We start from the raw sequence: 20,216 nt of genomic DNA, 5'->3' as shown, positions 1-20,216 counted from the left end.
TTATTCGTTGTAGTCTGTATGTAATTGATGGCTGAATACGAATTGATCGTATGCTTGTTTCAATGTTATTTCTTTTTCCCATGTTTATCCTGATTTCCTTTTCTCCTTGACCACATAAGTTGTCTCAGCGGCTTTCATTCGGCTTAACCACGACCGAGACCCGCTCTTTTGTTATCTCTCTTTGATTCTCGGTTCCAACACTCTTCTTTCGACCGAGATTTTTCTTTCATTTTTTTTATAAGAAAAAACAAGAAAGGAAAAACAAAAATGAGAGCTTTCTGTGCAATCGGCTCTGGCCAGCAGATCCCATGTCTGTCAAAAGGACTTCTCACTACCCCGAGGTTACCTCTTTGCATTTTATTGCTTCATTTGTATGTGTACTTGTGATTTCTTTGCTATACTTATGCATACTTGTACCTGTTGTGTGATTCGCACATTTGAATATTACGGTGTTGCTTTTGAGGTGAAATTGATAATTTTGTTGAACCATTCTCATGTGTTAGGAGTGAGTTAGGAATTGGGTGGTAGGACAGCCACGAAATTAATTTTCTTGCTGATGAAAGGGATTTTTCTGATATTTTTTTCGAAACAAAGGGTCTTGAGATGGGGTGGGAATGCGGGTGAAGTCTGGATATACTATATGAAAGGAATGGAAGTGAGTGAACGTGTATTAATATGATGATATTCCTAACTAGGACATTGGTGGTGAGGGCGTCAAGAAAGCCAAAGATGTTATTTGCGAGAGATCAAGTGATGCACAGACTTGTAGATGCATATGAATCCCACAGAGAGAGATTGTATTCGTTCAGGATCCATGCCGTCAAATATCATATAGTGGAGTGACTAAATTTTGTAAATGCATGTGGTAGTTGTAGTAGCTGAAGCTGCAGTGCCCGTACCCTACTCTGGCCCTCTCCATTTTTATTTTTTAGTTTTCTTTTCTCTTTCACCGTTAAGGAAGAAAAGAGTTTTGATTTTTGTTTTATCTTGTTCAGGACTCGACTTTGTTTTCCCGAAAGACTCTTCTTTTGCCAAGCAAAGTCCGGTAGGAAATTTATTTGACACTTCTTTCATGTGGCTTTTGCACTACTATGTCCACTTTCACATCGAACCAAAAGATTTGGGCATTTGCATTTATCTCTCTTTTAGGATGTTAACCTCTTTTTATTTATTTTTTGATGTCATAGCAGATGATTCTGGGATAGATGGATCATTCAGCTTTGAGGCGCTACCTACTACCCTGTTAGCTGCAGAAAAAGAAGAAGCCAAAGCTGTTTTGACCTTGTTCTTAAAGAAAAAAGGTTTGAGCAATGCAGTTGCAGCAAGAACTGTCAACAAGTCAGACATTTTTATTGACCACCTTGTCTTGAGGCTGCATTCTATACATAAGTCTCGGTATCTTGTAGGTTCGATTTCAACATATTGCTGCTTATATTGAGCAACAGTTAAGTTTGTTAACTTAGTATCTTTGATTTCAAATTGGGCTCTTGCCAATCAAATTTGCTTGACATGGCAGGACGTGAGCTTACAACTCTTGAGATCAGAGATGTTCTTATTCCTTACCTTGAAACCCTTGCCAAGGAGCATGAGAACCATATAGTAGATGTAGTGGAAAACTTTCCAAATCCACCTGTTAAAGAAAAAACGGCTGTGCCCATTTCTCAGCCCAATCCAACCCTAGACTCCAAAAGGCTAAAGGCCATATCTCGAGTGAGTGAGATAGGCCCAGCTGGGAAGCTCCGCCCTCACATTCTCTATCTCATAGAACTTGGCATGGATCTTGAGCAGATCAAGGCAATTACACGAAGATTCCCAGCTTTTGCCTACTATAGCTTGGAAGGGAAAATTAAGCCAGTGGTTGAGTTTCTTCTTGATCTCGGTGTGCCAAAATCTGATATTCCCACCATCATTAACAAAAGACCTCAGTTGTGTGGAATCAGTCTCTCTGAAAATCTTATACCCACCATGACATTCTTGGAGAATTTGGGTGTCGACAAGAAACAGTGGTCCGAAGTGATATACCGCTGTCCACCTCTTCTCACTTACAGCAGGCAGAAGGTGAAGTCCACTGTTGAATTTCTTTATGAGATGGGCCTCTCAGCAGAGAGAATTGGGAAGATTCTGACACGCAGCCCAAACATAATTAGTTACAGTGTGGAGGACAAGTTACGACCAACTGCTGAGTATTTCCATTCTTTGGGGGTGGATGTTTCTGTTCTTCTCCATCGCTGTCCACAGATTTTTGGTCTTAGCATTGAGGCAAATTTGAAGCCCTTGACAAAGTTCTTCTTGGGTAAGGGCTACAGTATTGAGGATGTTGGGACCATGATTTCAAGATATGGAGCCTTATATTCCTTTAGCTTGTCAGAGAATGTGAAACCAAAATGGGAGTTCTTTTTGACCATGGATTATTCAAAATCTGAGCTGGTGAAATTCCCTCAATATTTTGGCTATAGTTTGGAAGAGAGGATTAAACCAAGGTTTGCACGTGTGAAGGAGTGCGGGGTTTCAGTTTTGCTGAACCAGGTGCTGTCACTGTCGTATAGTAATTTTGAGAAGGCTTTAAATAAGAAGATGAAGAAAATGCTCTCTGACAAGGATGAGTTGCAGGCTTGCAGCAGCAATGACCTTCAACAAGACAATGTACAGTGAAACTTGTGAGCAGATTTATAGCAGCACACAATTTCAATTTTCGAGAGTGCAATTTCCAGGTCAGAAACAAAGTTTAATGTGGGCATCAGAATCAATTTCCATGGGGCTCTCGTATCTCTTCCTTCTTTGAGCTCAGATTATAAAAGAAGGAATTGAGAAGAAAGTATCAGCAACAACTGGTTTTATTATGGAACAGCTCATGATGTTCATATTGTTCTATTATGTGTCTCCGCATCTAGCGTTGGGTAGACCTCATACAAAAACTGGACTAGCTCTACCTTTTATTTCATTTCTTCTGAAGGATTGTTTTATTGTATTGAAAAGTTGGGATCATGTAACCGAATATACAGCTGCATTTGCGAACGTTGGACATTTCAATGCTTGGGTGAGCTTTAATAAGGTTTCAGAACATATTTTGGTGCCCAATGCCAGCATGCAGAAGAGATGAAGATGCATTTAGCAATTACCATCCCTGGTGAGCTCGTTTTCCACAGACAATTTCCTGCTTGATGATCCTTTATATTGACAAGGTTTTCTCATTTCCATTACACGATGATGAGGAGGCATTAGGAAAGTGCTTGTGGAAGCAGGATTATTGTTATCGAAGTTAGTATGTTCTCAATTACATACTGCTAGAACACTGATTCATTGAAAATATTCAGTGCTGATATTTTGTAATCCTTTCCTATGCTTTTACTTCTGTTTGGCATTTATGTTTCTTCCGGAGATGGAGTCTAGTTCTGCATCTCTAGTATTTGTATTCCAAAGCGGTCCTTTGTTGCTCGAAAAAGGTGATTATTCTGCTTTTATAAGAGTGGACTGATTCAGTAACATGCAACAATTGGTATAAAATTCCAATGCAGTAGTGAAAATGTAGACGACCATGAAGACAAGTTTGGCTCATCTACTTGTCCGCATCTTCTAACTCATCTTTTTTTTTTCTTTTTTTTTTGGATTTTCCGACCTAGCCTTGGAAATTTGAAATTTAAGTTTAAACAGAAGCCATTGTTTAGATTTAGGGTTAGGGTTAGGGTTTTGGTTTTCAAATTTCTGAAATTTGAAATAAACTGTCTTTGTGGTCCCAAAATCACCAATTCAAAATTGCTGATTTCTGAAATTTGAAAACCCTAACCCTAAATCTAAACAATGGCATTTCGGCCTTCATGAAATTGAGGAAATATGTTAGAAGATTTGTTTTATGTTCAATCTAAATCTAGTTTAAATACTCAAAATTATCTGACGATCCGTGAAAAGGAAAGCAATAAACAGAGTGCATTTTTTGTGTTCGATGAAATGCCTCAAAGAGCCTGTTTGGACTTATACGTCAATGAGTCTGTTTCGAGCTTCCCTTTTTACAAGCATTTGTAGAGTTGCACAGGTGTTTAATGTTGTCCATGTCTCTTAGCTGAATCATGTGAATACTTCAGTTGTATGTTAGAAATGGCAGCAAAATCATTTAGTTGTTTCCTTCCCTTTTCTGGTTGTAACCAAATTGTATTATAAAAAATTGTAGCATCAATACCATGAAAATATGACAAGTTTCTTCCCAATTCATCGGTTTTTCTCTTTATTAACTTGTTCTCAGAGTGTCAATACATTTCCTGAAAATTGATCTTTTTTTGCCTCTGTTTCTGGTCTTGGAAAACAGAGCCCCAGTACACAAGTTTTTTGTCTCGACGATATCAAAAAGAGGGAGATTGATATCCGTAAGAGAGCGGATAAGATCGAGAAGAGAGAGATAGTGCTATCCAATAAAAATGAGGACGTTCTGACAAAGAGTTGGTGCTTGTTGTACGCGAAGTTGAAATAAGACGTTCACGCACACTACTTCGGATGTATTGGGCGTTTGCATTTGTTGTAGCATGTTACTTGTCTTGCCTATTAATGACTTAGGATTAGTCTTAGAAGTTAGTTGTTATGTGTATCTAACTTGTTTATATGTTGATGTTACAACTTAAAAGTTAGTGTAGTTTAAGTTACTCAGAAATTATGTTCTGTTAGTCGGGACTATTGCATCTATATATTACCCTGAATCCATATGCAAGCTGAAGTGATGGTTTACAGCGTAATTCAATACCAGTATGCATTTTCATGCATTCTCTTTCACGGATGAGATGCAGCTTTTTTTGTTTTGGGTCACGGATGAGGGCACCAAGTTGTAGGTTGAGGCGGCTCTGTAACTTACCAAAAAAGGAACAAACTTATTTATTTTTCTGACTTTTTGTTTTCCTTTCCTTTCACTTATTAAGTACTTTTGTTTGGCCCAATTTTCGGATTTTCTCAGGTTTCATCTGTTTTTTCAGGTTGATGCGTACTCTACACCTGTCGCTACTTTCATGCATATAGACTAAATTGCATGCACTTTTTAATGCTTGGAGTATGTATCTTCGCATGCCACTGCTGTCTTACCTCAGACAAAAAAGAAAAAGACTACTACTTACATGCATTAAATATTTAGAGTTGACATGTTCATGCTTGAAGCTTTTATATTATAGCATCTTCCTATCAGTCATAAATTCATAAAAAAATAGAATGAAGAGATGAATATCATGTGTGTATTCTGCTGCAAAAAATCCCTACGGAAACAAATACAACTAAAAAAGTGCATTGGCCATGTCCATTACATACTGCAATAATTGATTAAAGAAGAAGTTGCAGAGGCCATATCCGTTACAAATACAATTAAAAAAGTGCATTGGCCATGTCCATTACATACTGCAATAACTAATTAAACAAGAAGTGGCAGAGGCCATATCCATTACAAATACAATTAAAGAGAAATTTACTGCCCAGGTTCACAAAAATTCGATGAAGCATCCCGACGTAGACGATATCAATACCCTCTAAAAGAGAATCATCCAGCATATAAACCCAACTGAATTATTTAAACTGACTCATTGGAAACAAAGAAAGCAAGTGTTTCAAATACCCAATATCAAGGATTAAGGGTTAGAAGAGCAACTTACAATTGACCAATATTGAACTTAAAAGTCATTGAGGATGCACCGGTTGTGATCCATCCAACCCAGTTCAACCGATTGTGATCCATTCAACTCAAGTTGCATCCGTAAGGATTAATATGCAAATCTTAGTGCCAAGTCAATACTACTATTACAATCTAAAAAATGTAGAAATATTACGCTTTCTTGACTCCTAATCATTCCTTCTCAGAACTGGATTCCTCTAATGTCATCATCTAAGTTGTCTTGAACAGACTGTTGATAAATAATAATAATAAAAAACTATAACAATTCAAATATAAATATAAAAAAATTAATATACCTGCACGTGTCCAACATTGGACATATCTATCTCTGATGGGCCAAATAAATTTATGCACGTGTGAGATATTGGTGTGTCTCCTCCATCTTTGTAATAAAGAAGCAACAAAACCCATTTGTTAGTGTTTTCATTAATAAAATAACCCGCATTGACATGTATATCTTAAATTAATTAATGTGTTCCTGTTTTTGTTTTCCTTTGACTAGTGGATTCTTCGTCTTTGCTTTAACTTTTCGCATGTCTTTCTCCATCCTAGATGCTCCTCTCAGATATAGGGGTCTGCCTTTCCCTCTCACAACTAGTGGACTGAGTACTTGCTGTAAACTACCACATGTAGTTGTGTCAAGCATCGTACGACCAACATTAGAACCTGTGAGGGTCATTGATGGGGGTTCTTGGTCGTCACGATACAAGTCAATCATTACATACAACTTATGTGTTGCATCCTCAATATGCTTTTTCTAACCCGCTACATGAGTAATTATCTGATAACAAATATTCAATAAACTTGAATATCTGTTAGCATCTACCTGCTGATCCCCTGCGTCAGAGCTGCCATGGATTAACGTATATCTCCTCTTGAGGTCCTTCCTCTATCGATCTAAAATATACTTCTCTGGCAAAGATTTTATACCGTTACATTTGAATACGGCCAAAATAGCCTGCACAATATACCCCTCATCTGAAATAACTCATATGAACACTTTGCAGCTGCATCTTCCTCACTAAAGTCCACTGAATGTGTAACCAGCTTAGCGAACTCTTCTACATGAACTTCATCCTCTACCTGATAGGTCTTAACTACACCATCTCTCTTAAGTAACTCCGGATCCAGGTCAATAATGCCGGTATGTTGTTGTTGAACTTCCCGAATTTAGCATTTGTGTAAAAATCTTGAAATCTCTCTCAATTGGAGATCTAGATATGCATAGAATAGTGATGCTAAATGAGTGGAAGTCCACACTATTTTCATTTTCAATTTTCTTTTTCAATGCATTGTCGAACTCGTCAACAAACTCTTTCAAGTTTGTCTTAGCATGAACATAATCGTAAAAAAAAGTATTCATGCTCTCGCTCCACTGCGTTATACTCATTCCAGCCCAAAAATACTCCTTCAAGAATTTCGGTACCCAATGCTCATGCTTAGCATATAAACTTTACAGCCAGATATTCTCTTGCAAATTGTACTTGTCAATCAATTGATCCCAACACCTCTCAAACTCTTCAACACTTTAGGTGTCATACACACACTTCATCCCAGTTTTATAGGAACCATAAGAGCCAAGCTTTTCAGGGACTTTCTTCAGTATATGCCACAGGCAAAATCTATGTCGGGTCTCTGAAAAGATAATAGCAATTGCATTTTTCATCACTTTGTCCTGATCTGTGATAATAGCTTTTGGTGCTAGACCATCCATCCACTTTAACCAGGTCTGGAATAACCACACAAACGTCTCTGTATCCTCACTCAATATCAATCCTTGTGATACCCCATATGATATGGATAATGGTATGTGGTGTATGGGATCCCACATTACTTGAGAAGGATTTGTAACGCCCCAATGGAAGACCCAAACCACATGACCTTTACTCCAAAAGGACTAGTCAATGATATAATTGGGGTCTCATTAGAACCTTATAAAGAGCAAGAACTTCTCCTTCCCAAGTAATGTGGGATCTCATACACCACCTACCTTTATCCATATCATATGGGGTATCACAATCTACCCCTCTTAAATTCCCGACGTCCTCGTTGAGCCTGTCTATTGTTGGTGGCACGGCTCAAGTCCCACATTTCTGGTTGGGATAGGCTCATACCATTTGTAACGCCCCAATGGAAGGCCCAAACCACATGACCTTTACTCCAAAAGAACTAGTCAATGATACAATTGGGACCTCATTAGAACCTTATAAAGAGCAAGAACTTTTCCTTCCCAAGCAATGTGAGATCCTATATACCACCTACCATTATCCATATCATATGGGGTATCACAATCCTGCTCCCAACAAAATTGACTGGTTGTGGTGGTTTAGACCAACAAATGATGCAAAGGGCATCCCATATCTATTCGTCAAATACGTGGTGTCGAATGTGATCACATCACCGAAATATTTATATGCTGCCCTACTATGGGGGCCTGCCTAAAAGACATTTGTTTAACCTCCCTTCATCATCCAAATCCATCAATGCAAAGAAACCCAGATTTTTGTACTGCATCCTATAAAAATAGTCTCGAAGAGCTCTAGTACCACTTTTCCTAAGTCGTAGATGTCTTGCCTTATCAATACAATTATGACAATCTTTTTCCAAAAATGGGAGGTTCTTGAATCCACTAGCGCCAACAACGAGAGATCCGAAGCTCTGATTCATTTGGATGCCAGCCAAATCGTTTGTATCTAGAACTTTTTTTACGAAGTCGCTTGCTTCTCTATTACATCGAAAGAAGCGGGATTTATTTTGACTAAGGCCGTGATTATGGATATTATGAACTATTGTCAAACGAAACTTTCTATCAACTTTTAAGGCATTAATCTTTGCCTTACATTCTGTCGTTCCTGTCGGACGTGGTCTGACAACATTCAAAGTCCTATTCCGGGCCTTCACACCACATGCATAACCAAGAATCGCATACCTAACAGTCTCATCATCTCACTTCTTAGTCCTTCTTGTCATTACCCAAACCCGCATTTCTTAGCATACTACTTATAATAATTCATTAATTTTTCAAAAAAATTAAACTCCATCCCCGACTTTGGATCCTTAATTGTATCACCACCAACTTCATCTGATTGTCCAGGTGTCCCGACAATGCCATCCCCGGTTTCCCATGAATCTGGTCTATCTTTTCTGCTTTCTTCAACTCTGGAAGAGGTACATGGAATATTAGTTTCCCTATAGTCGGGTGTTTCCTCTATATCAACGTTTCTACTCGTTGCATCACCACTTAAATGTTGCATCTCAACTTGAATGTTGCTTGGACAGTGGTAGACATCTGGATATGGCGGAAAAGCCGATGACTAAGCAGGAAGTGGTCCATAGTTGAGATTGTAATTAATGAAATTTGGACAAGTTGATGGAGGATTTGAGGTAGATGGGTGTTCTTCCCCTTTTCTCATGCTGATCAGAGATGAACTGCATGTGCAATGATGTCAGTCAAGATTAGTTGAAATTGCTTAAATACTATGAAAAACTTCTTCAACCGATATGTATGTGTATATATATAAACATATTATATATATATATATATATATATATACACACACACACAAACACACATGCATAGTTTGATTTTGATTGTCAAGACATAATAGGAAATTGAAAACATAGATGGTGATTGAGCTAAGTTATTACATATTTTATACATTTAGAACCAATATATTTTATTTATTTCATTATATTATTATTGGTTTTAGATGGAAAAATAGTTAAGATTCAAAAATCTGAGTTGTGATTTAAATTGGTTAATAAAATGATTTATGCTTAATTTTATAACTTGTGATTTAATTGGATAATGTTCATTCACATGCACAATATATTTTTGAGATTCTATTATTCTTTTTTTTTTTTTTTTTCTAATTTCTATTATTTTTATAGGCCAAGAAATGAAAAGTTTGAGAAAAGTCAAGGTACCAAAAGGTTAAGAAATGAAAAGCTTCAGAAAAGTCAAGTTTATGGACACACTTCAGTATTTTAATCATAACTTTTCGCTCAAATATCGGATTGATACGATTCTTGATGCGTTGGAAAGCTATCTTAAAGGGATACAAATTTATCTCGGTAAGAATTTCCAAATTCGAACTCCTAAAGTGCGTACGTGGCTGCCAATTTGAGTTCTAAAATTTAAGCGATTTTGTGTGCAGGAATATGAAGACATTAGGGTTTCTTTCCTACCCTATTTTAAGCATATCATTAATACGAAATTGAGGACTTTTTGCAGAGCAGCGCCGCACATTTGAAGAGCTCTTCCGAGGTCCAATTGCCGCTCCAACCGCCTCCTCCATTGCCTACCATCTCTATCTTCATTCATTTGACTTGCTCTTTTCACTCTCTACTATTTATTTAATTTTAGTTTAAAGTTTATGGAGTAATTTTGAGATTTTTGGCTTAGAAATTTGGGCAATTTATTTGCTATTTATTTTACTTAATATCGCTATTTTCCTTGCTCTTTTAAGATTTCATTGAACAGTGACTACAATTGCTATGGATTAATTTTGAGAATTTGTGATTTGAATACAAGGATGAACCCTATAATCTTGATTTTGGGGCTTTTCAATTTTTAGTTCGTATTTTGTCAATTACTTTCTAATCTAGTTTAATTCTTAACTTAGTTTTATTAATCTCTTAGTTCCATTGCATATTAGATTGATTAAAGTTTAATTAGGACTTAAATCATTTCTGTTTTAATGTTTAATTTTCAGATTAATTAAGATTGTTTAGTTTAGTTTATTCTTTGATTGTTAATTTCAATTTGTTAGTCTTTTACATTTCATTTCAACACTCAAAAATCTAAAAATATGAATCTAGTCCATGACTAGTGCCCTTTTCATTCTTGTTGCACTCTTCCATCCATTGCACATACCATCATTTTATTTTCTCTTTGTGAATATTTTTACCATTTTAAACGAGTTTGATTTTAAGTAACTTTCCATGAGGAGACGATTTAGGAATTTATTCCTAATTATTACGCGAGACTCTCCTGCACTTGGGATAGCCTTTGTGCTACTCATTTTTGAGTGAGTCAAATGGATCCTAGGAAAGATAATTAAGCAGTATCAACATAACCACTACATCAAAGTATAATCAACGTCCATGTCGGTTGGCAAAGCTAATTGTAACTTTGGGACCAGGTCTATTGCAAAAATGTTGTGTAGAATTAATGTAAATACCTAAAATTACTTAAATGGGTATCTTATGCATTGATGGATAATATTATTTTGTTCGGGGACTAATCAATAAACTTCCAAGGGGATCAGTTCTCAAATGGATAGAAGGAATCCAAAACTCATGGAAAGCAGTTCAAGAAGAAATCAATGTCTTAAAATTGATGATCACAACTACTGGATGCCCATAAACTTTTCAATCAATGCTTGAACATTTGCTCTTTTCAACTGGAGTAGATCAGGAAAAGTATTCCAGGAGTTCACAACCAGATTTCATCCCAATAATATTTACAATAATATTAAAAGCATGGATATGATTAACAATAATATTAACAATGTTAAAGAAATGTCAGCCAACTCAACCTTTGACGAAAAGGTGACTAGGTTTATCTAGAATGGAAATTTGAATATGATTGATGGTAAGATTTTCTATAAGATTGCTGCATGTTTACTCCAATTAATATCTATAGGAGTGTATCTCCACATATGTTACGTTCTATATGACAGAGAAAGCATGGAGATTGTTGCTACTTCCTCTTTAAACCATGATGGAGATGCTACCATGTTCTGTGAATCCCAAGATGAGACAATTTTGATTTGCAGCATAAATTATAGAATGGAACTCACTTAGCATTTGATAATATGAGTAAGATTAATGTTTGGAAGTTCATGGACAGAAGTATATTATAGAACAACTTTTATATGAAGAAAAAATCCACAGAGAGAAGAACTGCAAAATAAATCAATATAGCTACTACATTGTGCAAATAAGGGAGAGACAACCAAGACAAAGTGAAACCAATTCCGAAGGAACTGCAAAACCAAAACAGAGGCATTGTTATTACAAACTACTAGGAGACTTTAGCAATGATATGGTCCAACAAAAATGTTCATAATCAAAACAAAAAGCCCTACTTTCTCGCAGGAATTTAATCTCTCTCTCTCTCTCTCTGTTCTTTTATTTTCATACACAGAAGTGGTAATATAAAAGGTAAAACAAAAGACCAAACGATGCTCATACCCAGCACAGGCACAACCTCTCTTTCAAAAATTGACCACCGGCGCAGATCCAGATCTTTCTCCAGTTCGGCGACACTACAAGTACCCATTGTGGGTTTGATTTCTGAGACCAATTTTGGTTTGCTTTACAAGTGAGACCGATTTTGCAAATGATGCTATAGGTACCCGACGTTACAGTTTTTTTTTTTTTGGCTTTGCAAGTGAGATCGATTTTGGATTTTGGCGCTAGGGGGTCTGTAGCAACTGAGACAATTTTGGCGCTGGGGGATGGGTTTGATTTGCTTCTGCCTCTGTTTTCATTTTTTTTAATATAAATAATACCGGCCACGGTAGTCAGTTCTAAAAACGGTACCCAACGCCGGGTACCTGTAGCAATATTGTTTAAAGAAAGTCATGTAGCATATACTACTCTTCATGTTAATATCTTAGATAACATTAAATATTATATTACTCACACAATTAGCTTTTCTTGGATATTTCAATTGGTAAAATCTTATGTGGGTGTTAGGCTTGTGATATTCTGAAAAGTATTTTTTTAAGGCTAGATTTGGATATCAAAGCCCAAAGCCCTCATATCCCATCTCATCTTCATATTCAAACACCACAAATACAAACACTTTTCAATTTTAAAGTTTCAACTTTTTTCATATAATTATTATCTAATCATTATAACTTTTCTAAAATTTCAAACAAAATACACAAAAAAATTCAATTTTTTCAAATCTTAAAATAAAAATAATATTAAAAAACTCTATTCTAAATAATATTTTAATTTTATAAAAGTTTTATTTAATTGTTTTCTATTATTTCCCAAAATTTTATAAAACATATTAACTCAAACATTTCACTACTATTCACAAATCATTTCCTCTCATCTCACTATCCAAATGAAGCCTAAATTGTTTAGCACACCCCAACTCGACATTGGGACTTGATGAAATGCATGCAATTTTCTCCACGACAAAATGAGAATTTCTAATTTTAATATTTTTAATATAACATACTAGCATGTGCTTGCCAGCTTCAGAGAGTGTTACAGTCCCAACAGATCAAATTGATTAGTAAACAGGAAAGGAAATATCACAACTATAAGAGGAAATGCAATACAACATTATCATACAATCATTTTCGCCAATGCTTTGTTTTTTCTTTTTTTGTTTTTTTTTCCTTTTCTTAAGTGACTTCATTAATAAAACAAGAGTTTAATACAGCAAGGTGGCATATATTACAAGCCAAATATTTGTTAATTAGGGAGGATTTTTCCCACTATGAAAGTCTAATAAGCAAGCTCGGATATTTATAAGTGGAATTTTTCCAAATTCATTGTTGGAATGTGTCCATTGCGCAACGGAATGCACACATCGATTTTGGGATCGATATATCTTGATTGCTCTCCATTCTTCAAGATCCTTTAGCAAGAATTTGGTGTCTCTTGGTAATCCTTCTGCTTCCCAATTGTTTGCTTTTTGTGGTTGGTTTATACTATTGATGGCATTTGAGGAGTCTCCTTCTATAATGATTTTTTTGATCTACCTTAAATGTGCTTCTTGTACTCCAATGTAAGTTGCCATTGCCTCACCTTGATTGGGATTAGTGCTCCATATGAATCTCGTTATCAAAAATTTTATGACTCCCCCATTGGATTTTCAGACTGCAGCTGATGTGCATCCTTCCTTCCTTACTGCAACATCAAATGTAATTGAAAATGTGTCTTTTGATTCTGGGGGCTTCTACCTGAGGTTATTTTCTGTAGCTTTCCATTCTCATGCTTTACTATGTTCCTGATACATGTCAATGGTTTTTTTGACAAACTGTTCTACTACTGGACTGCTATCATTGTGAAGTTTCTGATTTCTGGTGAACCAAATATTGTTCATTGCCAAGACAACAAATATCTGGAATTGGTAGGATTCTCTCTCAGAGAGATTGAGCTTATTTGTGGGATTTAAGATTATGTCTATCCAGCTCTTGATTCCTAGTGGCATAAATGATGATATATCCAAGGGCCAAGGTGATTGCCTCCACAGAATTCTTGTGAATGGACTATTTAGGATCAGATGCTTAGTGGTTTCTTCTTCCAACTGACAAATTGGACAAAGTTTCTAGTTTTCAGAGAGTGGAATACAATTTAGACCAAAGTTTTTTTCCAAATAGAGGTAGATTGTGCTGCATTTTGGTCATTTTGTTGGAAAACAATAGCAGCATATGCTGACTTGACAGAAAATTTTTCTGAGGAATGATGTGTCCATCTTGGAGTATTTTGTTGATTGTGATACTAGTATTCAGTGAGATGGATTTTTTGAATTTCCAACACAGAGTTCTATGTGAAGAGTCTGGAGAATAATTATGTTCCATCTCCTAGGTTTCTCAAAGATTAACTTTGAAACTTTCAAGTGAGGGTCTTGCCATGTGTCTAATGTCTTTGGTATAGGAGTGAATGAGTTTAAAGTTGGAATCCAAGGATCAAACCACACTTTAGTATCAACCCCATTATTTATTTGAAAGCATATGCTTGAGAGAATGAAGTCTTTTTGTTTAATTAAACCTTTCTAGAATCTTGAGTCATTAGGTTTTGCTGAGACAGTGCTCCAATAGGTATTACTTATGTATTTTTGGACCAGTATTTCTTTCCATATGCTTTTTTCGTTACTGATCATATGCCAGACAAGTTTACTCAACAATACTTTGTTAAAAATTAGCAGTAAGTATGATGCCTAGACCTCCTACTAACTTGGGTTTGCATATTGAATTTCAAGATTTTGGAGTGAAATTGTGCATTTTGTTTGCCTTAAAACCCCACCAAAAACACATTAGAGCTCTATCTATCTTATTGGTGATGTTATTTGGGAGCCAAATTGTGGACATTGTGTAAGAAGGAATGGCACTGGCTGCTGATTTGATGAGTGTTGTTCTGCCTACTTGTGAAAGGAGTTTCGATTTCCATCTCGCCAATTTACGTTGGATTTTCTCTAAGATCTCATTACAGTGATGTTTTATTGAAGATCCAAAATTGAGTGGTAAACTTAGATATTTGATTTTAGAATGTGAGATCTTTTTGTTAAGGATTTCCCTTACTTCTCTTATTATGTTAGGTTTGTTGTTCTTGCTAATCTGGATGGAAGATTTTGTTGTGTTATTCTTTGACTAGACCAGAAATTGTATGTTTCAAGACTTTCAAGGAAAGCTTGAGCATTATGGGTTGTAGTTAGGTCGTTTGCAAAAAGCAAATGAGAGAGAGGGTCCATTTCTACTCATTTTTATCCCTCTAATGTTTTCAGTATGTTCTTGTCTGGTTATTAGTCTTGAAAGAATTTCACTTCCTAATATAAAAAGTAGAGGAGATAGGGGATCTCCTTGCCTAATACCTCTTTTTGGGTGCTCTATACCATGGGGTTTTCCATTGATTACAATAGAGTATGAAGTTGTTGTGATGCACTCCTAGATCCAATTTATCCAAGTCTGCTTAAAACCAAGGCAGTTGAATATGGCTAACAGAAATTTCCACTCCATAAATCAAAAGCCTTCTCCATATACATCTTGATAGCCATAAGACCTTTTCTCTTTTCTTTTCTTTTCTTTTCTTTTCTTCTTCTTCTTCTTCTTTTTACTTTTTTTTTTTTTTTCAGAACATGGAAAACCTCTTGAACTAGAATCATGTTTTCTTGAATTACCTTACCTGGAAGGAATGCAGTTTGATAAGGAGAGATGAATTTTTGCATAACCAATTTAAGTCTGTTAGAGAGAATTTTGGCAATTATTTTATAACAAACATTAGAAAGGCTGACAAGTTTAAATTGACAAGTCCAAAACTTGATGTTTCTTGTTTGTCAATGGGTGGAATACGAATTCTTATTTGTCAGTGACTCGCATCCATGGGCCATATTGTAGATTTTCTTGTGTGTTGACAAATTCTAGGCAAGCTTGTTGAATATGTCCTAGCTTTCCACACATGTAGTAAAATTCCGACCATCTCTCATACTTGAACATTATTCTGTTTGTTGTTCCATTGGGACAAGGGAGATCAAATCCTTCCAAGAGTGGTTTGTAGACATTAAACTCGACTTTTATTCTTATGTATCTTCTAAGTGGCACCCCAAATATTGAAGCAAAATCAACCTCTATGAGATTACCTATTACTTTCCCTATTTTGATCTCATTTTGCTTGGTTAGCATTTCCAATGGTGGACTACAAATTTGCACCCAAAAGATTGAAAAATTCAAAGGGATTTCGTTAATGCTAAGACCCAGAGGCCAATGCCTAAGTACCATATGAAACCCCTTGAAATTCCATGGCCTATTTTCCAACACTCTTATTTTTTTCTTGATTTGTTGAGAAGGTGAAAAGAAAAGTATTTACCTCAATGTCTTCAGTAATAAGGCCAATTGCAAAGCTCTAGACGACCTTTATAGTGGCATGGAATGTCTGCTTGTTGAGGGGTTTTGAGGAGACGAGCTTTCCAACCAAAGCTAGATTTGAGAAGTTTCTTGTTACCTCCGACTCTAGTTCCAATTTTTAGTCATTCTATGTTAATGCTTTGGCTTGGGAGATGAGTTTGTCGAGATCAGTTTGGTGGGATAACATGGTAGGTTAGGGGTGCTACCTGCCCTCGCATGGGCAGGGGTGGGGATTTTTTCCCCGCACTCCGCCCCCATATGGATGGGGGCGGGGTATCCTGTCTGCTGCACGGGGTGTGGGGGTGGACCTCCATCCTTTCGCCCCCCGCCCGCTCCCCCTAGTTTAGTTATCTGGGCCCAAAATAATCAAGAAACACATTCAAACTTCTTTTTGTGCCATTTTGGACCCAGAATTTAACTACAAAAATAAATATATGACAAAACTGAAAACAAAAATAAATTTTATGGATATTGGATAGAAACTATTAACTAATAACTATATACTAAGTTTCAACTAATACTATTAAGTATTAACTAATAATCATCACTAAGGCATTAAGCTATTACAATTATACAAATTAAGGGAACTAATAAACTATTATAAAATTACAAACTAATATAAAAATAGTAAATATTACAAATTGTACTACTAACTATTATAGCAACATTACAATTAATTGTAAATTAACAAAATCATAACATCCCAAATTTGATCAATTTGGGGTGGCAATGAGTTCACTGAATTGTGTCAAGATCATAAAACCTGCAATGTTAATAAGTTAAAAATAAAAGAAATTAGAATTATAAAGTTAGAAACATGAAAAAAAAATTTAAAATATATGCACATTGTGCAAACTATGGCAAATTGGCAATGGTGAGTCCAATACACACAAAGTCATATTGCATCGGAGGTAGCCATAGACGTTGTCTTATGTATCACTATAACAATTAAATTTGAATTTAATACCGATTAAATGAAAATAAATAAATTAAAATAAGAAAATGAAATTCAAGTCCCACGATTACCAGATCCAGGCTGATCACCACCCTCCTCCTCGACGTCGGCCTCCTCATAGTTAAGAATATCCAGAACATGAATTGGAGTCCCTATGATCCAATTTTGCGTGCAAATCAAAGCCTACACAGTGGTAGGAGCTAATGAACTCCGGAATAAATCCAATACGCGCCCTCCGATGCTAAAGACCAACTTTGAGGCTACGGTACTAATAGGGATGGCCAAAATACTGCGGGCTATCTCTCCAAGGACGGGATACTTCACTGCATTCATCTTTCACCAACTTAATATATCAAAGTCTTGTGAAAATCGTTGAAGCTCCGTTGCCAAGTATCTGTCTATCTCTGACTGAGCCTCTGTATAACTCCGGATGAAGGGGTTCTGCTCCAACCTCTCACCCTAGTCCAATTTATGTCTTCTTTCAATCTTGGCTTCTGGAACTAGTGGGAGGTAGGTGTAGATGCCGCAATATTACCACCCCACATGATGGTAAACTCATCAAATAATCTACCAAAGGTTTCTCTAACTCTTGCTACAATATGCTCCACCCATGCTTGCCTGGACACAATTCTCAATCCAAATACCATATCATCCACCTTAAACTGAAGGTCAATAACATTAACTACATATAACAAACTATTAGCTCTAGTGAAATCTCCACAATACTTGTTGTAATTCATCCTCATAATCAATGACATCTCCTGCAACCTAATGTGACCACTCGTGACCATGTCATCTAATTCTTCTTTTACCTTACATATTTGCTGACAGAATTGATGGGATGTAAGGTACAAAATTCCAAATAGCGTCGTGGTGACCTCGTAAAAAAGTCTCAAAAAAATCTACAAAAATAGATACAACTTCCCAATCATCATCCATAGGCTTCCACAATCCCCTGTGATCATTAAAATATTTTACATATTGGATGTCTTTATCACCTAATAATACAAATGCCAACTTATATTCTTGGGCCACCTCCAATATAAAAAATGTTGAGTTCCATCGTGTAAGCATATCAATACAAATGCCCTTCTTGGATGTTAGATCCACAGACCTCGCAGCAACCTTGAATTTCTCCAATCTTGAAGGAGAAGATCTCACATATCTCAAAACAATCTCAAGTCATGAAGATCTCTCAAACCATCAGTGACAATAAGATTCATAATATGTGATGCACATCTCACATGCAGACACTTACCACCCATGATTGTCTTATTTGTCTCTCTAAGATAAGTCTTAAGATGTTCCAATGCGATATTGTTAGATTAGGCATTATTAATTGACTGTAACAACTCGTATCAACCCCCACTCCTTTACTGAGGCCTCTAAGGTCTTCCTAATCGTCTCACCCTTGAGATCGGTGATTTGACAAAATTTTATAATTTTTTGTGCAATGTCTAGTCATAATCAACAAAATACATAATCAAAGACATATAATTAAAATTTTTGACCGATGTCCAAGTATTAGTGGTGAGGCAAACAAATTGACCCACCAATTGACCCCTCAACTTCTCTCTTTCAAGCCAATAACGTTTTTTTACATCCTTTGCCACTGTGTGGTGAGAAGGAAGATTAAATCTTGGTTCCAAGTAGTGAGAATATGCTTGGAACCCTTTCCCATCAACAACTTGAAAATGTAGCTCATCCATGATGACCATACAAACTAGGTGTCTCCTACACTCATCGGGATCATACTTAATATACCCCTTCAACGTTGCACCCTCGCTACTCTCATCTGCTATTTTTTTCAAGGTCCAATCTCTAGCATAGACTGACTTTTCTCTTGTAATGATCTTAATATTTGATTTTTTTGGCATTGATTTTCTAAGTGCACCTTTAATTATGAGGTACCACAGACTATTCTTTGTGGTTCAAATCAGTTGTGGAATTGTCACCCCTTCAACTCGGTTGTTGTCTCGCCATTCCCACCTCTTACCACCACGCCCTTTTGCCCGTAACCATTGACCGTATGGGAATCCCTCTTCCTCAAGTGTTTTCTGTTTCTCTTCCCATTGAGTATACTCCCGATGACTATGACCCAGCCTTCCATAACAGTAGCAGAAGTTGGGAAGTCTCTCATATGCAAATCGAACCCAACAAGATTTATCGATACCCATATTCATTTTCTTCCCTCGAAGAAGGGGCTTGCCAACATCTATAGTTACTCTCACTCGTATAAACTCTCCCCAAGCCATTTCCCCTTGTCAATGTCCACTTCTTCTACTCGACCGATTGAACTACCTATAAAATTACCAATGTACTCGTTTCTTGCCATCAATGATAAATCATAAAGTCTTACCCAAAATAACGCCTCTGTAAACTGGATCTGGTGCACTTTTTGGGATCCCTCCACCTCCTTAATCATCACTAAACTTTTATCAAAAGCCCAAGGGCCCTCCCTTGTAACCCTCTCCTTATCCCTGATATCTTCAAACTCCACCAGAAGTAGAATGGAGCTCAGATCCCTAAACTTTATCTGCTTCACTAGTGTCCTTGCCTTCCTCATCGTTTGTTTGAAGGCCTCCTTATTGTAATGTCTTCCCGTCAATAGCTTGAGAAGCAGACACATTTTCCTCCTCTGATGACCGCATCTTCCAAAGGCCCTCCTTTGATGATCGCATCTTCCAACCTCTGCATATCCACCTGAATAGCTTCCTCTTCTTGCTCCGTGAGAGAGAATCTCTAGACTGTAAAAACTGTTATCCCTGTACCAGGACAGGAGTGGGACCTCTACGAGGGGGAGAGAGAGAGAGAGATTCTTTTATAGTGATTAATGTAAAAGAGGCGTTCTTGTATGTTGGCTGTGTTGTGCGAATGAATGGCACAGATCAGAATATGCAAGTCTTGATAAGAATCCTAACGATCCTTAAATTCTTATAGTTTGTCTCCTTCTGCATTCATGGTTCTGATGATTAATAATAGGCTATAGCTTGAAAGAAAGGAAATACTAAAGAGGTAGACTCCGTTCTTG

At 36.5% G+C, this 20,216-nt stretch overlaps 1 protein-coding gene across 2 annotated transcripts; it reads left to right on the top strand.

Moving 5' to 3' along the window:
- Positions 1–3,436, top strand: LOC121237673 (transcription termination factor MTERF5, chloroplastic-like). 2 transcript variants are annotated; one of them, XM_041134526.1, is made up of 4 exons: positions 1–341; positions 996–1,045; positions 1,191–1,406; positions 1,517–3,436. In XM_041134526.1, exons 1-4 carry the CDS (start codon positions 268–270, stop codon positions 2,650–2,652), a joined length of 1,476 nt encoding a protein of 491 aa, XP_040990460.1. In that variant the 5' UTR covers positions 1–267; the 3' UTR covers positions 2,653–3,436. The 2 variants fall into 2 exon arrangements, with proteins under 2 accessions (XP_040990460.1, XP_040990453.1); XM_041134519.1 differs by having other exon boundaries at positions 1,188–1,406.
- The last annotated feature ends 16,780 nt before the right edge of the window (positions 3,437–20,216 follow it).

This window comes from Juglans microcarpa x Juglans regia, chromosome 1D, assembly GCF_004785595.1.
Source record: "Juglans microcarpa x Juglans regia isolate MS1-56 chromosome 1D, Jm3101_v1.0, whole genome shotgun sequence".
Taxonomy (NCBI): Eukaryota; Viridiplantae; Streptophyta; class Magnoliopsida; order Fagales; family Juglandaceae; genus Juglans; species Juglans microcarpa x Juglans regia.
The sequence above is the reverse complement of the archived record's forward strand: the minus strand, read 5'-3'. Positions and strand labels throughout refer to the sequence as shown.

Excerpts from the sequence above, each read along its gene's own strand:
- LOC121237673 (XM_041134519.1), top strand. The coding sequence starts at position 268 with ATGAGAGCTTTCTGTGCAATCGGCTCTGGCCAGCAGATCCCATGTCTG. Across the intron at positions 342-995 it reads GGACTTCTCACTACCCCGAG|GACTCGACTTTGTTTTCCCG; the intron begins GTTACCTCTTTG and ends TATCTTGTTCAG. Across the intron at positions 1,046-1,187 it reads CTTTTGCCAAGCAAAGTCCG|CAGATGATTCTGGGATAGAT; the intron begins GTAGGAAATTTA and ends TTGATGTCATAG.